Source organism: Salvia hispanica, chromosome 3, assembly GCF_023119035.1.
Source record: "Salvia hispanica cultivar TCC Black 2014 chromosome 3, UniMelb_Shisp_WGS_1.0, whole genome shotgun sequence".
NCBI classification, from domain to species: domain Eukaryota; kingdom Viridiplantae; phylum Streptophyta; class Magnoliopsida; order Lamiales; family Lamiaceae; genus Salvia; species Salvia hispanica.
The window spans coordinates 50975656-50989000 of record NC_062967.1 but is presented as its reverse complement, the minus strand read 5'-3'; the positions used below and the strand labels follow the sequence as shown (position 1 = coordinate 50989000).

Here is a 13345-nt window from a genome sequence, read left to right as displayed (position 1 = left end):
GTCCTATTATTATATACTTCCTCCGTCCCAGATAATTCGTCCCAGTTTTCCATTTCGGTCCGTTCCACATAATTTGTCTCACTTCACTTTTACCATTTTTGGTAGTGGACCTCATATTCCACTAACTCATTTCTATCCACATTTTATTATAAAACTAATACTCCCTCCGTCCCAAGGAAGATGACCCCTTCCTTGGGCGGCACGGATTTTATGCAGTTATATTTTGTGTGTAAGAGGAGAGAGTAAAGTAAGAGAGAGGGAATAGAGTATAGATAAAGGTGTTTCCATTTTAAGTAATGAGTCATCTTGATTGGGACAAACCAAAAAGGAAAGTGAGTCATCTTCAATGGAACGGAGGGAGTATATAAAGGTAGGACCCACGTTCTACTAACTTTTTCAACCCACTTTTCATTACAATTCTTAAAACTCGTGCCTGGTCAAAGTGACTTGAATTATCCGGGACGGAGGGAGTACTAATTTTATAATCCACTTCTAAAAATGTTAAAAAGTAAAATATGACAAACTTTGAGAAACGGACGGAAAAAAAAAAAAAAATGAGACAAAGTTTAGTGAATGTAAAATCATTTCTCTCCACGTGTGTGTTGAAATATCTTGTCACACAGCAGCACCCTTGACATAATTCCTTCCTAGAAATAGCAACAGTAGAATCATCATTCAGAAACATGCATGATCTGATGAGAATGAATAAAATAGCATGATCTGAAACCAGTCAAATCTCTCCTATTCAACAAATTTCCCCATCTGTCATCTACAGCAGAAAAACAGTAACCAAACATGAACCCTCACGAATCCACAACATCTCTCTCTCTAGACTACCTCAACCTCCTCCTCAACGGCCAACCCTTCAGCGACGTCACCTTCTGCGTCGACGGCCGCCTCTTCCACGCGCACCGCTGCATTTTAGCCGCCCGCAGCCCCTTCTTCCGCAAATTCTTCTGCGGCCCGGACTCGGCCCGCCAGCTCATACCCGTCAACTCTGTCGGCCACGAGGTTTTCCTTCTCCTGCTTCACTACTTGTACACTGGGCAACTCTCGGTTGTACCTCCCAAACACTGCTCCTCCGCCCTCGATCTCGCCCTCGACACCCTCGCCGCCGCCCGATCCTTCGGCGTCGATCAGCTCGCTTTCCTCACTCAGGTTGATTCCAATCGTTCAAATTCGATTTTCCCCCAAAATTGGAAAACCACAAAACCTAATTTCAATTTTGCAGAAGCAATTAACGAGCATGGTGGAGAAAGCTTCAATCGAAGATGTGATGAAAGTCCTAATCGCTTCCAGAAATCACGACATGCAGCAACTCTGGAGCACCTGCTCTCACCTCATCGCGAGATCGGGGCTGCCGCCGGAGATCCTGGCCAAGCACCTCCCGATCGACGCCGTCGCCGAGATCGAAGACCTCCGCCTCAGATCCTCCTTCAATCGCCGCCCGATCCTCCTCCTCGAGGAGGAGAAGATCCGGCGGATGCGGCGCGCGCTAGATGCCTCCGACGTGGAGCTCGTGAAGCTGATGGTGATGGGAGAAGGCCTCAATCTCGACGAGGCTCTCGCGCTACACTACGCGGTGGAGAATTGCAGCCGAGAAGTGGTGAAAGCGCTGCTCGAGCTCGGCGCCGCCGATGTGGATCTGCGCGCAGGGCCCGCGGGGAAGACGCCGCTCCAAATCGCGGCCGAGATGGTGTCGCCGGACATGGTGGCGGTGCTGCTCGACCACCACGCAGATCCGACGTGCCGCACCGCCGACGGCGTGACGCCGCTGGATGTGCTCCGAACCCTAACTTCTGATTTCCTGTTCAAAGGCGCGGCCCCTGGATCGAATCACGTCGAGCCGAATAAATTGAGGCTTTGCCTCGAGCTCGTGCAGTCGGCGGTTATGGTGGTTGCTAGAGAGGACGGGACCGCGGCGGAGGCGCCGTGCTCCGCCGCGATTTTCCCCCAAATTAGTTATCATCACTATTGACTATTGACTCTCCCTATCTGTGATAGAATATGGTGATGAACAAAAACCATGCATGGGGGAAAATTAATTGATTAACTTTAATAGTTTAATTTTAGTGTTTTAAGAAATATAATGGGAAATAAGTTGGAAAAATTAGTGGATTGTGAGTTCTACTTTTATATATTAATTTTATAATAAAATGTGAGTATGAATGAATTAGTGGAATATGAGGTCCACTACCAAAAATAGTAAAAGTGAAATAGAATAAATTTTGGAGGAAGGACAAAAATGAAAAAATGAGACAAATTTTTAGAGACGGAGGTAGTATATGGAGGTAGTATATAGCAGTAGCACTGTATTTCCCTTTTTGAATTTTTTAATTATACTACTACTGATCTTTGGGTTCACTGAAAAACCTAATACCTTTTCATGTTAATTGAGATACTTTTTTTCGGCATATAGTTTAAAAGTAACGTGTTAAGTGAATGATATATAAAGTAAAAGAGACAAAAAAGAGAATAAAATAGGAGTAAGGATTACTTTTTGCCAAAAACAGAAATGACTCAAATATGTTGGAACTTCCAAAAATAGAAAAATGACTCTATTAACATGGAATGAAGGGAGTATTTTTAGGGACACAAAAATTGAGATGCCAATTACTGACATATGAATTTTTTTAAAAATAACCATAATTTTGGATGCTAAAGAAAATGTTCTTAAGCTGTCGGCAAATTATCTTAATCTTTTGCATTGTTTTAGGACGTTTCTATTTGTGTCTCCTAATTTTAGTTTGAACAATAACAATAAGGATATTTTATAAAACGTCATTCATATAATTAGACACACAAATTAACTTTTTTAACGGCATTAAAAAGTATGGTAACATTTTTTTTTAAATAGTGCTGCATGAATTTAAAATGGTCAATTTTATTTCAACGTCAAAGTGATTAGTATTCTCTATAATTAAAAAGGCTAACTCTGGATTGATGAAACAATACGTAATGATGGACTGAACATTCTTGATTGAGATTTCTATGTAAGTATTGTCACTTTTGGATGAGAGTTCCAGAAATCGAAATTTGAGATGTCGCAAACACTTGAGCCTTGTCAATTCATTCTCTTTTTCTTGGTAGATAAAAATATAATTACTCAAAGAGTACATTCAATAATTTTTTATCTATGTATTTATGAATAAGTACTTTACTTATCTACACATATTTATTTCAATTCAGTCATTGCACCTAATATTAATTTATATTAGCAGAAATAATTGTGTAGAACAATTAGATTTTGTTTCTCTCTCATATTTATGTGAAAATATATGGTAATTAATTGTTTCATGGTCTCGTAGGTATCCTAAACATTTTATAATGGCACATTAATATGGTATATCTGATAAACTATTTCGTTTTTTTCCATTTATCCGACTTTGTATATGACATGTTAATATTTGATAAACGATAGTTTGGGTTGATTCATTTTATATCTTCCACGAGTGCAGGAATAATAATAACTTGGGTGAATTTGTTCACTTCGAAAGCATTATTTTGTTGCATGAATTAATAATGCAGGCAGTGTTCATATGGAGTAGTATTTTATTATGTCGGCATATTTAATTAATCTTTCTATCCCTGTCAGTTCGGATTTATAACATCAATATGTTTATCTAGTTTTTATATACACATTAATTTAGTTCTCATTCAGAATGAAACCATAGAATTCTGTGCAAACTATTACATTTGGGCAAAATCACTCACTTCAACAGTTTATAAATTATGGTGTAAGAATAAAGAAAATGAGTGGCTACAAAATGAAACCATGTTACATTCGAGCTGGCAAAAATTATATACGTAAAAGTTAGATTTTCTAAATTTTGTTGAGGTAGTTTGGTAATGAAAGTTTTGCACAACAATTTGCATCACCTCTACCAATATACTTTTAACAATTTTAGACACATAAATAATGGACATTTAACACACTTATATAGTTATATTTGGAGTGGAAACATAAAATATTACTCAATGAAATATAATTTGACAGATGGAGTTCTAATTTTAATGTCACTTTCCCTACACAATTCAATTGTAATTGCAATCCAAAAGGAAAAAAAGAAGGAATGACAAGATTAGGTATAAATGATTTTGGCCTAATTTGTTGTCAGCCAAAAATAAAATGGTTATGACAACTAGCTAGGTTTATAACCCTATAGATTAGACTTTTAGGGTTCCTTCTTAAAATCAAGACTTTGATAACTCTATATATGTAGGAAATTGATTGGAGTAAATAATGTACCGTCCCTTTCAAAATTCAAACCTATAGTCTTCTCTTTTAATTTGTTGATTGATTTATCATTAAATTATGTTTTAATAAGCCGCTAGACTTAGTGATCTTGGAAATTAATGATTATTTCAATCTATTAATGATACTATACTAGGTCGTCCTTGTGCACATTTAATTCACCTTTCTAAATTAATTAAGCAACTTTATAGTTTAGGTTGGATCTATGGTAATTTTTCTAATGAATATAAATTTAAAGGTCGTATTACGGTAGAGTTTTGGACTCTGAATCCTCAAACTGGGACCTTGCTATGTTGATTTTGTCATTTCAACAAAACACGTGTAGAACTTCAACAGATTAAAACTTGAAATGAATGAATAATAGAGTTGTTGTTTGGCTAGCTATAATTTTTGTCATTTCAACAAAACACGTGTAGAACTTCAACAGATTAAAACTTGAAATGAATGAATAATAGAGTTGTTGTTTGGCTAGCTATAATTACTACTCCATTATATATATATATATATAGTTGTTAGGCAGAAATCTTTTACAGTTGTTTCTGTTGGAGATTTAATGGAAATTACAAGAGATAACCGGGCGTAATACAATCCAAGAAGGAATAAAGAAAAAGAACTGAAACAAAAATTATAAATGGAAATCGAAACTGTAAACTGTAGAACAGGAAGTAGCCGAGTCGAGGAGGCCTCTTTCCGCAAGACGAGATACGCCCCGGTAGTGCTCTTCGGATTGGCGTTTCGTCCCCAAAGATAAAACGGCTACGTCTCTGGTGAAGCAGCACCACTATCAACAGAGCTCCGGCGAATTGGATGGAGGAGAGGGCAGAGCTTTCGACAGAAAAACAATGCAGAGAGGGATAGAGCTTATGATGCAGAATGCTTTCTAGTGTATGATGTGTGTAGAATGCATGGAATGGCTAGCCTATTTATAGGCTCAGTCCACTGCAGGGGTCAACACAGCCTTGATGGCTGTCATCAATGCTAGACCGTAAGGGCATGTTTGATAAGTTAGTAATACCAAGATAGAGAATTATATATGGACATTTCTAATTGTTTGATATCATAGTTAAGCTTAACTCAAAGCCCAATATAAGACCAGGGCCCTATCTAATCTTACCAAAATTATAACATTAACCTTGTTTATGTATCTCACCAATTTGTCAAGTTATGCTATGTTATTTAATATACAATACAAATTTAGATAATTTCTTTTTTATCAAACAACAACGGAATAAAATCATATCTTTGCATATCTTGACATGAAGCCCGTATTTCTTATCTTGTTTTACATATCTTCTCATATCCCATCTTTTTTATCAAACGAGTCCTAACGGTCGTCGGTTACTAGGCGTTACAGAGCTGAGAGTCTGAATCTAGAAGCTTCTAGATTCGTTCATGATGTGGACTGTCACGTGTCAGCCACGTTTGGCGGTCTAAAAAGAAATAGACCCACTAACCGTGGGCCAATCCCACAACTAGACCTAAGCACCAATTGCCAAGATCCAAGGACACGTGCACGTGCGCGGGCTCGCGGCACGCGGCTCGTGCGTGCGCGCGTGTGGGCTCTTACAGCCCATCTTAGTCCACTATAATTATTACATGTAATAATCCTTCTTATTAAATACTAGTTTAATAAGGTTGTAACTTTCAATGTGGGATAATTAACTCTCTTAATTATTCCCTAAGCTTCTCTCATAGCTCATTAAGTTTGCAATTTTGCACAACTTTAATCAATTATTTCTCACTCACCGGGAATCGGATTTGAGAAAATAAATATACCACGGTCATCTACTCCGAACGTAGATCGACGCTATATCATTTAATTTTACAAAATTAAATGTCTCGTTGAAATTATAATTGGTCAAAGTTCATTGACCGGACATAGATTCCAACAGTTTCCAGACAAAATCCAAGAAACACTGTGACCAGTATTCTTTTAATTAAAGGCTACCTAAAACACAACAAAAAATTTCTGTTTGTTTAATTATTTTGTCTGCTTAATGGGATATCTTTATTCTTTCTCTTCACATTCCTTTTTATATTCTTACCCATTTCCATGTTTTAAAGGTTCCTCTTCTTGTAAAAAATCGTTATATGGTTTCATTCAACTATTGTTGTAAGTAAAAAATACTACTACAATTAAACAGTTGGGCCTTGAAAAAGAATGACGCAATATTTCTTATATATGGTCGGAAATTTTAGGTTATATAGTACGTACTGTGTCTACCATACTTTAAAATCATAATATTAGATCATTTTTGCAACATTTACATAATATTGTGAAATTAAAATTAGATGAGGCTGGTGAATTCTAGGCGAATTCTTTTTTACAACCAACCCATTTATAAAGGTGTAAAGCCCATAGACTAGGCCTAGTCCATTCCAACCTAAATAAAATCAAGAAAAAACTATGCGATGATTTTACATATATAGGACTATATTATACTACCTCCGTCCCTAAAAATTTATCTCATTTTTCCATTTCCGTCCGTCCGTCAAAATATGTCCCATTGCACTTTTATCATTTTTGGTAGTAAACCTCATATTCCACTAACTCATTTCTATTCATATTTTATTATAAAACTAATATATAAAAGTAGGACCCACAGTCCACTAACTTTTTCAACTCAATTTCCATTACGTTTCTTAAAATCCGTGTCGGGTCAAAGTGGGACAAATTTTGGGGAACGGAGGCAGTATTTGAACAAGAATAATAATTTTATGATATATGCATATTTGTGAGCTCATACATTTTTTAATAGGCCTACTTATTCAGTCGGTTCCGGTTCTAACCGGACCGGTTGACCGGTTAACCGATTTTAAATTTTCATAAATTCTAGAACCAGAACTGGAACCGGCTGGTTAAGAACCGATCGATTCTGGTTCCGAACCGGAACCGATGAGTAAATTTAATCCGAATTTATATATAATTTTAAATGGTTCAATACTAAAAAAATAATAATCCAATGTCTAAAAATATAACAAATAATGCTTCAAATAAATACACAGAAAATACAAACCAACAATACAATAATATTCATATATGGATAAGAGTGATGCCAAGTGTAGTAGGTCGGACTAGTTTGTGTTAGCAATTTTTTAATAAAAAAATAGGAGTTCTAAACTTTAACAATTTTTTTTTAAATAAGTTTTAAAATTGAATTACATTTTCCCTTTTTTTGCTAAAAAATATTCAAAGGAATTTATAATACTAATTGATCTTGTTGTGACTTTTTGGTTTATAACGTAACAATTAATAAATTATTCACAAACAGGTTAAAATCATATGTTAAATGAATTGTTACATAAATTTGTTATAAAGTTAAATCTCTATCATATAAAATGATATTGTATTTGTATAAGTTCATTTGGAAATTAAAACAAACTTATGATGTCTTACTCATTGTAGTTAGTTCATAAAAAATGGATTGGGGAAATAATTGTAGATTCAAAGTATTACAGTTTAAATACTTTAGAAATAGAGCTCGCAAATCTAACACTGTTAAAATCTATAAATCACTCAATGTTTCAAACTATTTTACTTTAATTCAAAATTAATTTAATTAAATTAGATTTATTAGCATATTAAAATATAAAAAAAATAAAATTGAATTATAATCCGGTTCCCGGTTAGGAACCGGTTGGTTTTTTCGGTTTCGAACCGGAACCGATTTTATTTAAAAAGTTGGAACCGGTACCGGAATCAGAACATGAAAATTCGGTTCCGGTTCCTCAATTAACCGACCGGTTCTGGTTCCAATTCCGGTTAACTGCGAACCGAAGAACCGTTTAAGCACCCCTAGTTTTTAATTATGATTTTAATTTTTTTCTATAACTATATTTATAATGTACCCTCATGCAATATTTATTTATATCACTCTCCCTATTTATTTCCTCTCTCTTACTTTATTCTTTCTATTTTATCCATAAAATAACACTACATACAATCTCATGCTGAATTAGAAATGCTCGATTAATTAAAATGAGACGGAATGAGTAATATATAAATGTGATTTTCATAATTAAGATTTGATTTTTCAAATTCTAAAATCAATTTTTTTTTAATGATATTTATCGAAAATAGCTATATTCATGCTAAAAAAGTCCACCGCATAGAATATCATAAATTTTAAAATTAATGAAAAGTATATCAATCCTTATATCATAACCCATATATCTTCGGAATGGGATCCCCGGCTATGGTGGGGTGCACAGCAGGGGTTGTTGTTCCTCACATTCCATTATTTTATTGTGTGAGGGACAACAAGCTCTGATGTGCACCCCATCATAGCAGGGATCCCAACCCTATATCTTCACTTCCAAGAAACTGTCGCGCTGGGGCGGCCGCATTCACCGATCGGCGTTTTCCTCGCAATAGGTGTTGATTAGCGCTTTATCGTGAAAGCTCTAATTTCTTTCTTTCAAGAATTCATAGAGGAATTTTAAAATAAAAATAAAAATCTTCTCGTTTTCTACAAATTTTAACTAAGACTTCTTGCTTTCGATATTTTTATTTCAACTGCGAGATTATATATATTTTTGAAAACCCTATCGAGGTATCATGTACACACAAACTTTTATAAATAGACGCAGGAATATGGTTGAAAAGAAATGCTGAACTAACTCCGCGTGAACACCCACTGCTAAACAAATAAATATTCAAGAATGTTGATGATATCATATACCAGAATTTAGTTAGATTTATATAGTTCAAGAGAAATCTAGACAACGTAAATCCTAACCAAAAGCGGAAATGATCAATCACCCCACCAATCAAAGAAGCCCAAATGTACCATAATTCCTCAAAATGATACTATTATAAGTCAAATTATTTTAACAAAACCATAACACACCTCATATTTTCTTGACCAAAAATAATAAAGTGATCAGGTTTCTAGACAAGTATAGAAAGGAGTACTTTATTCCCGAATACTTGATCATATTCACTGCATTCATATATACTAATACTGGTTTGTGATAAATGCACATAAATCATCACTTTTATTGGCAACATAGATAGGTCTTCTTTGTTTCTCAACATCGCACACCTTCCTCATATCTTAGCTTCAAGTTTGAACTTCAAGAATGCAAAACCAATCCAATGAACCTCCTCTAGGTCTCTTTCTATATCTCTCTGTGTGTGTCTCTCTCCATACACACACGCGCACGTGTGGGCGTATTAATAGTGAGTTGTAACATATTGATGAAAATTTGTTAGTAATAGAGAAACTTGGTTTGCAGGTTACCCTACTGAGAACAATCCTCCAAAAAAAAAGGAGAAGATGAAGTGCTGGCCAAGAACAAAACCAAAAGGAGATAGGGGATTTCTTGAAGGATGGTATGGAGTTTCTTTTCCCTCATATTCTAACAATATAGAGAGGGATAGTATTACCAAATCTGCTCTAATTAGTACTCCATATTGATTCCATAATTCTTTTGTTTTCTGCAGCCTCTTTGCTCTGTGTTGCTGCTGGCTTTGTGAGATGTGCTTTGATTGAACACTTTGTAGAATCTAAATTTTATGCCTATACTCCCCTTTTTATTGTGAATGTCATTTACCTCACTTTCTAATGGTTTGCTATTGGTTTTGAGAATATTAATTTATTTGGTTGTATGTTTTGCCCATCTTTCATACTTGGGTAAGTAAATTGTCTGGAAATGTCGTTTACTATTCGTGTGAAATATGAATAATCAATTTATTGTGCTTTATATTGGCACAGAGTCCCCAGTCTTGTTCACAAAAAATAACATTCAAGCATATTTTGTCAAGCATATATCCAAAAGAAAAGAACATGAAATATCCATAACAAAAACAAGATTTACTGCTAAATGGTCATCATATATTCATATACATAGGGAGCCACCATATTAACAAAATCCACACCCATAGAGCAGTATAATAAGCCGAACAGACGCACCAGAGCGTGCATTACACAAACACAAAACGATAACAACGAGAGATCATACCACTAAGAACTACCTTCTCTGGATGACCACCCCATGTCGTACCTCCCATATGAATAAGCCGTGGATGGGACCTCCATTAAATGCATGGGATCTGGTTCGATGCCATAATCTGTCAGCGGTCTGTGTTCCAGGATATCGTCATGTTGTTGAACAAACTCGGGGATCTCGACCTGTCCCTTCTTTATGTCGTGCCAGAGATACTGAAGGCGGCTTACATATTTGATTTTCCAGTATAGTCTATAATTAGACACAAAGACCACAGTGAGTATATATCTGCTAGTAGTTTCATGGAAAATCTAAGTTGAAGAATTCGAATACAATCAAAAGGGAGAATGTTGTTCCAATGAATGAGTACTGACAGCATTTTATGTTTACTATTAATGATATCATCTATTATGCTGTATGCAAGAATCCAAGAACACCAACATCTCTCTACATTCCCATCATGCATTGAAAATAGAATCAGAGAAATTTGAGAGGAGACTTGGGTTGTAAATTATAGCCGAGCCAACACAGATTTTTGGCAACAATAACAAAAATAGCTACTATTAGCTAAGAGTTACAATCAGATGGGATTTCAACCATATTCCTCCATGCCATCCATGATTTTACAAATACACCGTAATGAATTGAGTAAAGAAGTACGAAAGAAGTGAACTAACCCTCCACTTAAAAGAAGTCTCCCAAGAGTGGCAAAGACAAGTCGCGATCGAAGTCCTGGATGAATGAAGTAGACAACCTGAAGCCTGTCTTTGTATTCATCAGGTAGTTCCTCATATATCCACCGAAGCATTGTAAGACCAGGTGAGTTGTCCTCCTTCTGAACGGTACTATGCATGTATACAATGCAGAAAGGGCCTTCATCCATTTCTGTCAAAATCTTATGGAAGACATACTTCTTAAGCCTTTCTCCCGGGATGACAAGAGCTGCATTTACAGAGAACAACGGCAACACGTATCAGCAAGGATGTGAATAAACTAAATGAAACAATTCACTGCGACGCCTTGAAAATAAGTACTCTTATATTGTTTCTTTGTAAATCTGCAATCCAATCACCAGTCTTCTGATTGTGTTAAGGCTAATCACAACATAATGTACTTATCTGTATGACTAATTAGCTCTACAATAATCAGTCAATGTAATTCCAAGTATTCTATATTGATCATTTGGCCAGAGAAGCCATGATCGTCTCTCCAGCAATATACGAGAATCAATTCAACCGAATGTCCAATGAAATTAACTCAATCATCTCCGTGGAAGTAATCATATCATCAGTATTCAATTTTTCCCAAACTAGATAATCATCTAACGCAGCTAAAAAATTTGTATACTGGTAAAAACCGTAATGGAATGAATTGAGATATTTTCCCCCTTTCTCCATCAATCAATAAGTACAATAAACAAATTCCATAGCTGACGATACATTTAACCTAAAAATAGCAAGACGAATTGTAAAGAAAAATAGCGGAGAAAAACCCTAAAACTAAGAAATTGAATTTCATGGATAATAGTGAGAATTACCAGGAAAATACTTTCCAACGATGCGGAAGATACGGTTGCCGGACTTATCAGAGCCATTTTCGCGGCGGAAGAAGCTGAGGGAATCGAGGTCGGAAAAATCTAGGCTTTGATCGTCGGCGGAGGGAAAATTGGAAGGGCAGTCGTGCCAATTCTCGTCTTCCGGCGGCGGGTTGGATAGAAAGGGTCGGGCGTCGATGCCTAGATCCGACGCCAGAACCATCACTGAGAAATCATCCGACGACGGATTTCCCATTGCCTCACACACTCACACACACACACTCTCCGTTGCTTTTAATTAGTCAAACTATACGAGATTTCATTTTCAAGATATTATTATGAGAAACTTACCTGAAAATAATGACTACAAAAGGAGTACTATTATTTTGTATTTCAGTTATTAATTTTTGTATTTATATTATTTTAAAATATAATTATTAATTTGTGTAATTTTTATTGTGTTTTTAATTTAAATTATTAATTGTGATATAATAATTAATTATGTATATTTATATGGGCGTGGGAAGAGAGCATCCATCGTGGGAATTGTGGTCTCAGACACTTCAATCCTTATTAGTTACGACTTATACACTTACTATAAATAAAATCAAAATTTAAAATAATAAATAATTCACACGTCAAGTACATAAAAACACACATATTATATAATTTCAAAAAAAACATTTATCAACATCTATCAAAAATAATTCCATATACATACATCGGACGTATCAATTACGCACTATTATTTGTAGCTATATTAATTTTCCGTAACAAAATAAAAAAAAATGCTACCTTAGATGATATCCATTTAACGTCTCTATAATTCAAAGGATAATAAAATGTTTAAAACATAATAAAAGGCACAAATGTGCAAATATGATGCATGTTTGGGTTATGGATGTCACAATCTTCCGCCCTTTAAAAATTTTGCCCGCAAAATTCATTCCTCTCTATGTTAACGTACTCAAAGAAATTGATAATCCGTAAATAGATGTGGATAGTTCTTTCTTATCTTTTCCTCTGTTTTCCAAGTCGACTTTTCGACTCTGTGATTTTGCCAAATAACTTTTACTATTGTTGATACTCTTAGACTCTTAGCTTTGTGGTGTTGAGATATGATATATAGAAAAAGAGATCATATTGAATTGACGACACGGGGAACTGGTAGAGGACATCCATAATGAAAAGGAATGTTAGTTCAATTCGAATAGGATAGACTGACTAGATTAATCTGCTAAAACTAGAGGGTTATAGTCAAAAAATTACAACATGATTAAAAACCGGGCTAGCCCCGTTTAGGCTGAAGGATTAAACGGGTTAGGCTGCACAAAAATAAAAATTTTCACTTATTTTTTTTATCATGTGTCATATACCCTTTCATTCGAATCATTTCTCCACATTTTCTTGTTCGTTTCTCTCTGAAAAATATACTTTTGTGAAAGATGGCGAAAGTTTATAACCGTAACAAATTAAAAAGGAAACAGATAAATAAAAATTTTCTATATCAGTAAATGCTTAAGAAATAATTATATAATTCCTTATTTTCTTACATATCTAATACTTTTTCTCATATCCATCTTAGTATATTTTTATTTTTATTTTAT

At 35.1% G+C, this 13345-nt stretch overlaps 2 protein-coding genes across 2 annotated transcripts; one reads left to right on the top strand and one right to left on the bottom strand.

Annotated features, from left to right (window-relative positions):
* The first annotated feature begins 632 nt into the window (after positions 1-632).
* LOC125216072 (BTB/POZ domain and ankyrin repeat-containing protein NOOT2-like) lies at positions 633-2070 on the top strand. Its single transcript, XM_048117689.1, has 2 exons — positions 633-1158; positions 1232-2070. The coding sequence occupies exons 1-2, from the start codon at positions 796-798 to the stop codon at positions 1976-1978; spliced, it is 1110 nt and encodes a 369-aa protein (XP_047973646.1). The 5' UTR covers positions 633-795; the 3' UTR covers positions 1979-2070.
* A 7980-nt stretch (positions 2071-10050) lies between these two features.
* Positions 10051-12046, bottom strand: LOC125211674 (ganglioside-induced differentiation-associated protein 2). Its single transcript, XM_048111567.1, has 3 exons — positions 11742-12046; positions 10882-11146; positions 10051-10456 (listed from the first exon to the last, which is right to left on the bottom strand). The coding sequence occupies exons 1-3, from the start codon at positions 11992-11994 to the stop codon at positions 10222-10224; spliced, it is 753 nt and encodes a 250-aa protein (XP_047967524.1). The 5' UTR covers positions 11995-12046; the 3' UTR covers positions 10051-10221.
* Positions 12047-13345: the final 1299 nt, after the last annotated feature.

What these genes read in the sequence shown, in the direction of transcription:
- LOC125216072 (XM_048117689.1), top strand. Translation starts at nt 796, where the DNA reads ATGAACCCTCACGAATCCACAACATCTCTCTCTCTAGACTACCTCAAC. An exon ending in AGCTCGCTTTCCTCACTCAG is followed by an intron (nt 1,159 to 1,231) that starts GTTGATTCCAAT and finishes TCAATTTTGCAG; the next exon opens with AAGCAATTAACGAGCATGGT.
- LOC125211674 (XM_048111567.1), bottom strand. Translation starts at nt 11,994, where the DNA reads ATGGGAAATCCGTCGTCGGATGATTTCTCAGTGATGGTTCTGGCGTCG. An exon ending in CGTTGGAAAGTATTTTCCTG is followed by an intron (nt 11,147 to 11,741) that starts GTAATTCTCACT and finishes CTGTAAATGCAG; the next exon opens with CTCTTGTCATCCCGGGAGAA. An exon ending in AGACTTCTTTTAAGTGGAGG is followed by an intron (nt 10,457 to 10,881) that starts GTTAGTTCACTT and finishes GTCTAATTATAG; the next exon opens with ACTATACTGGAAAATCAAAT.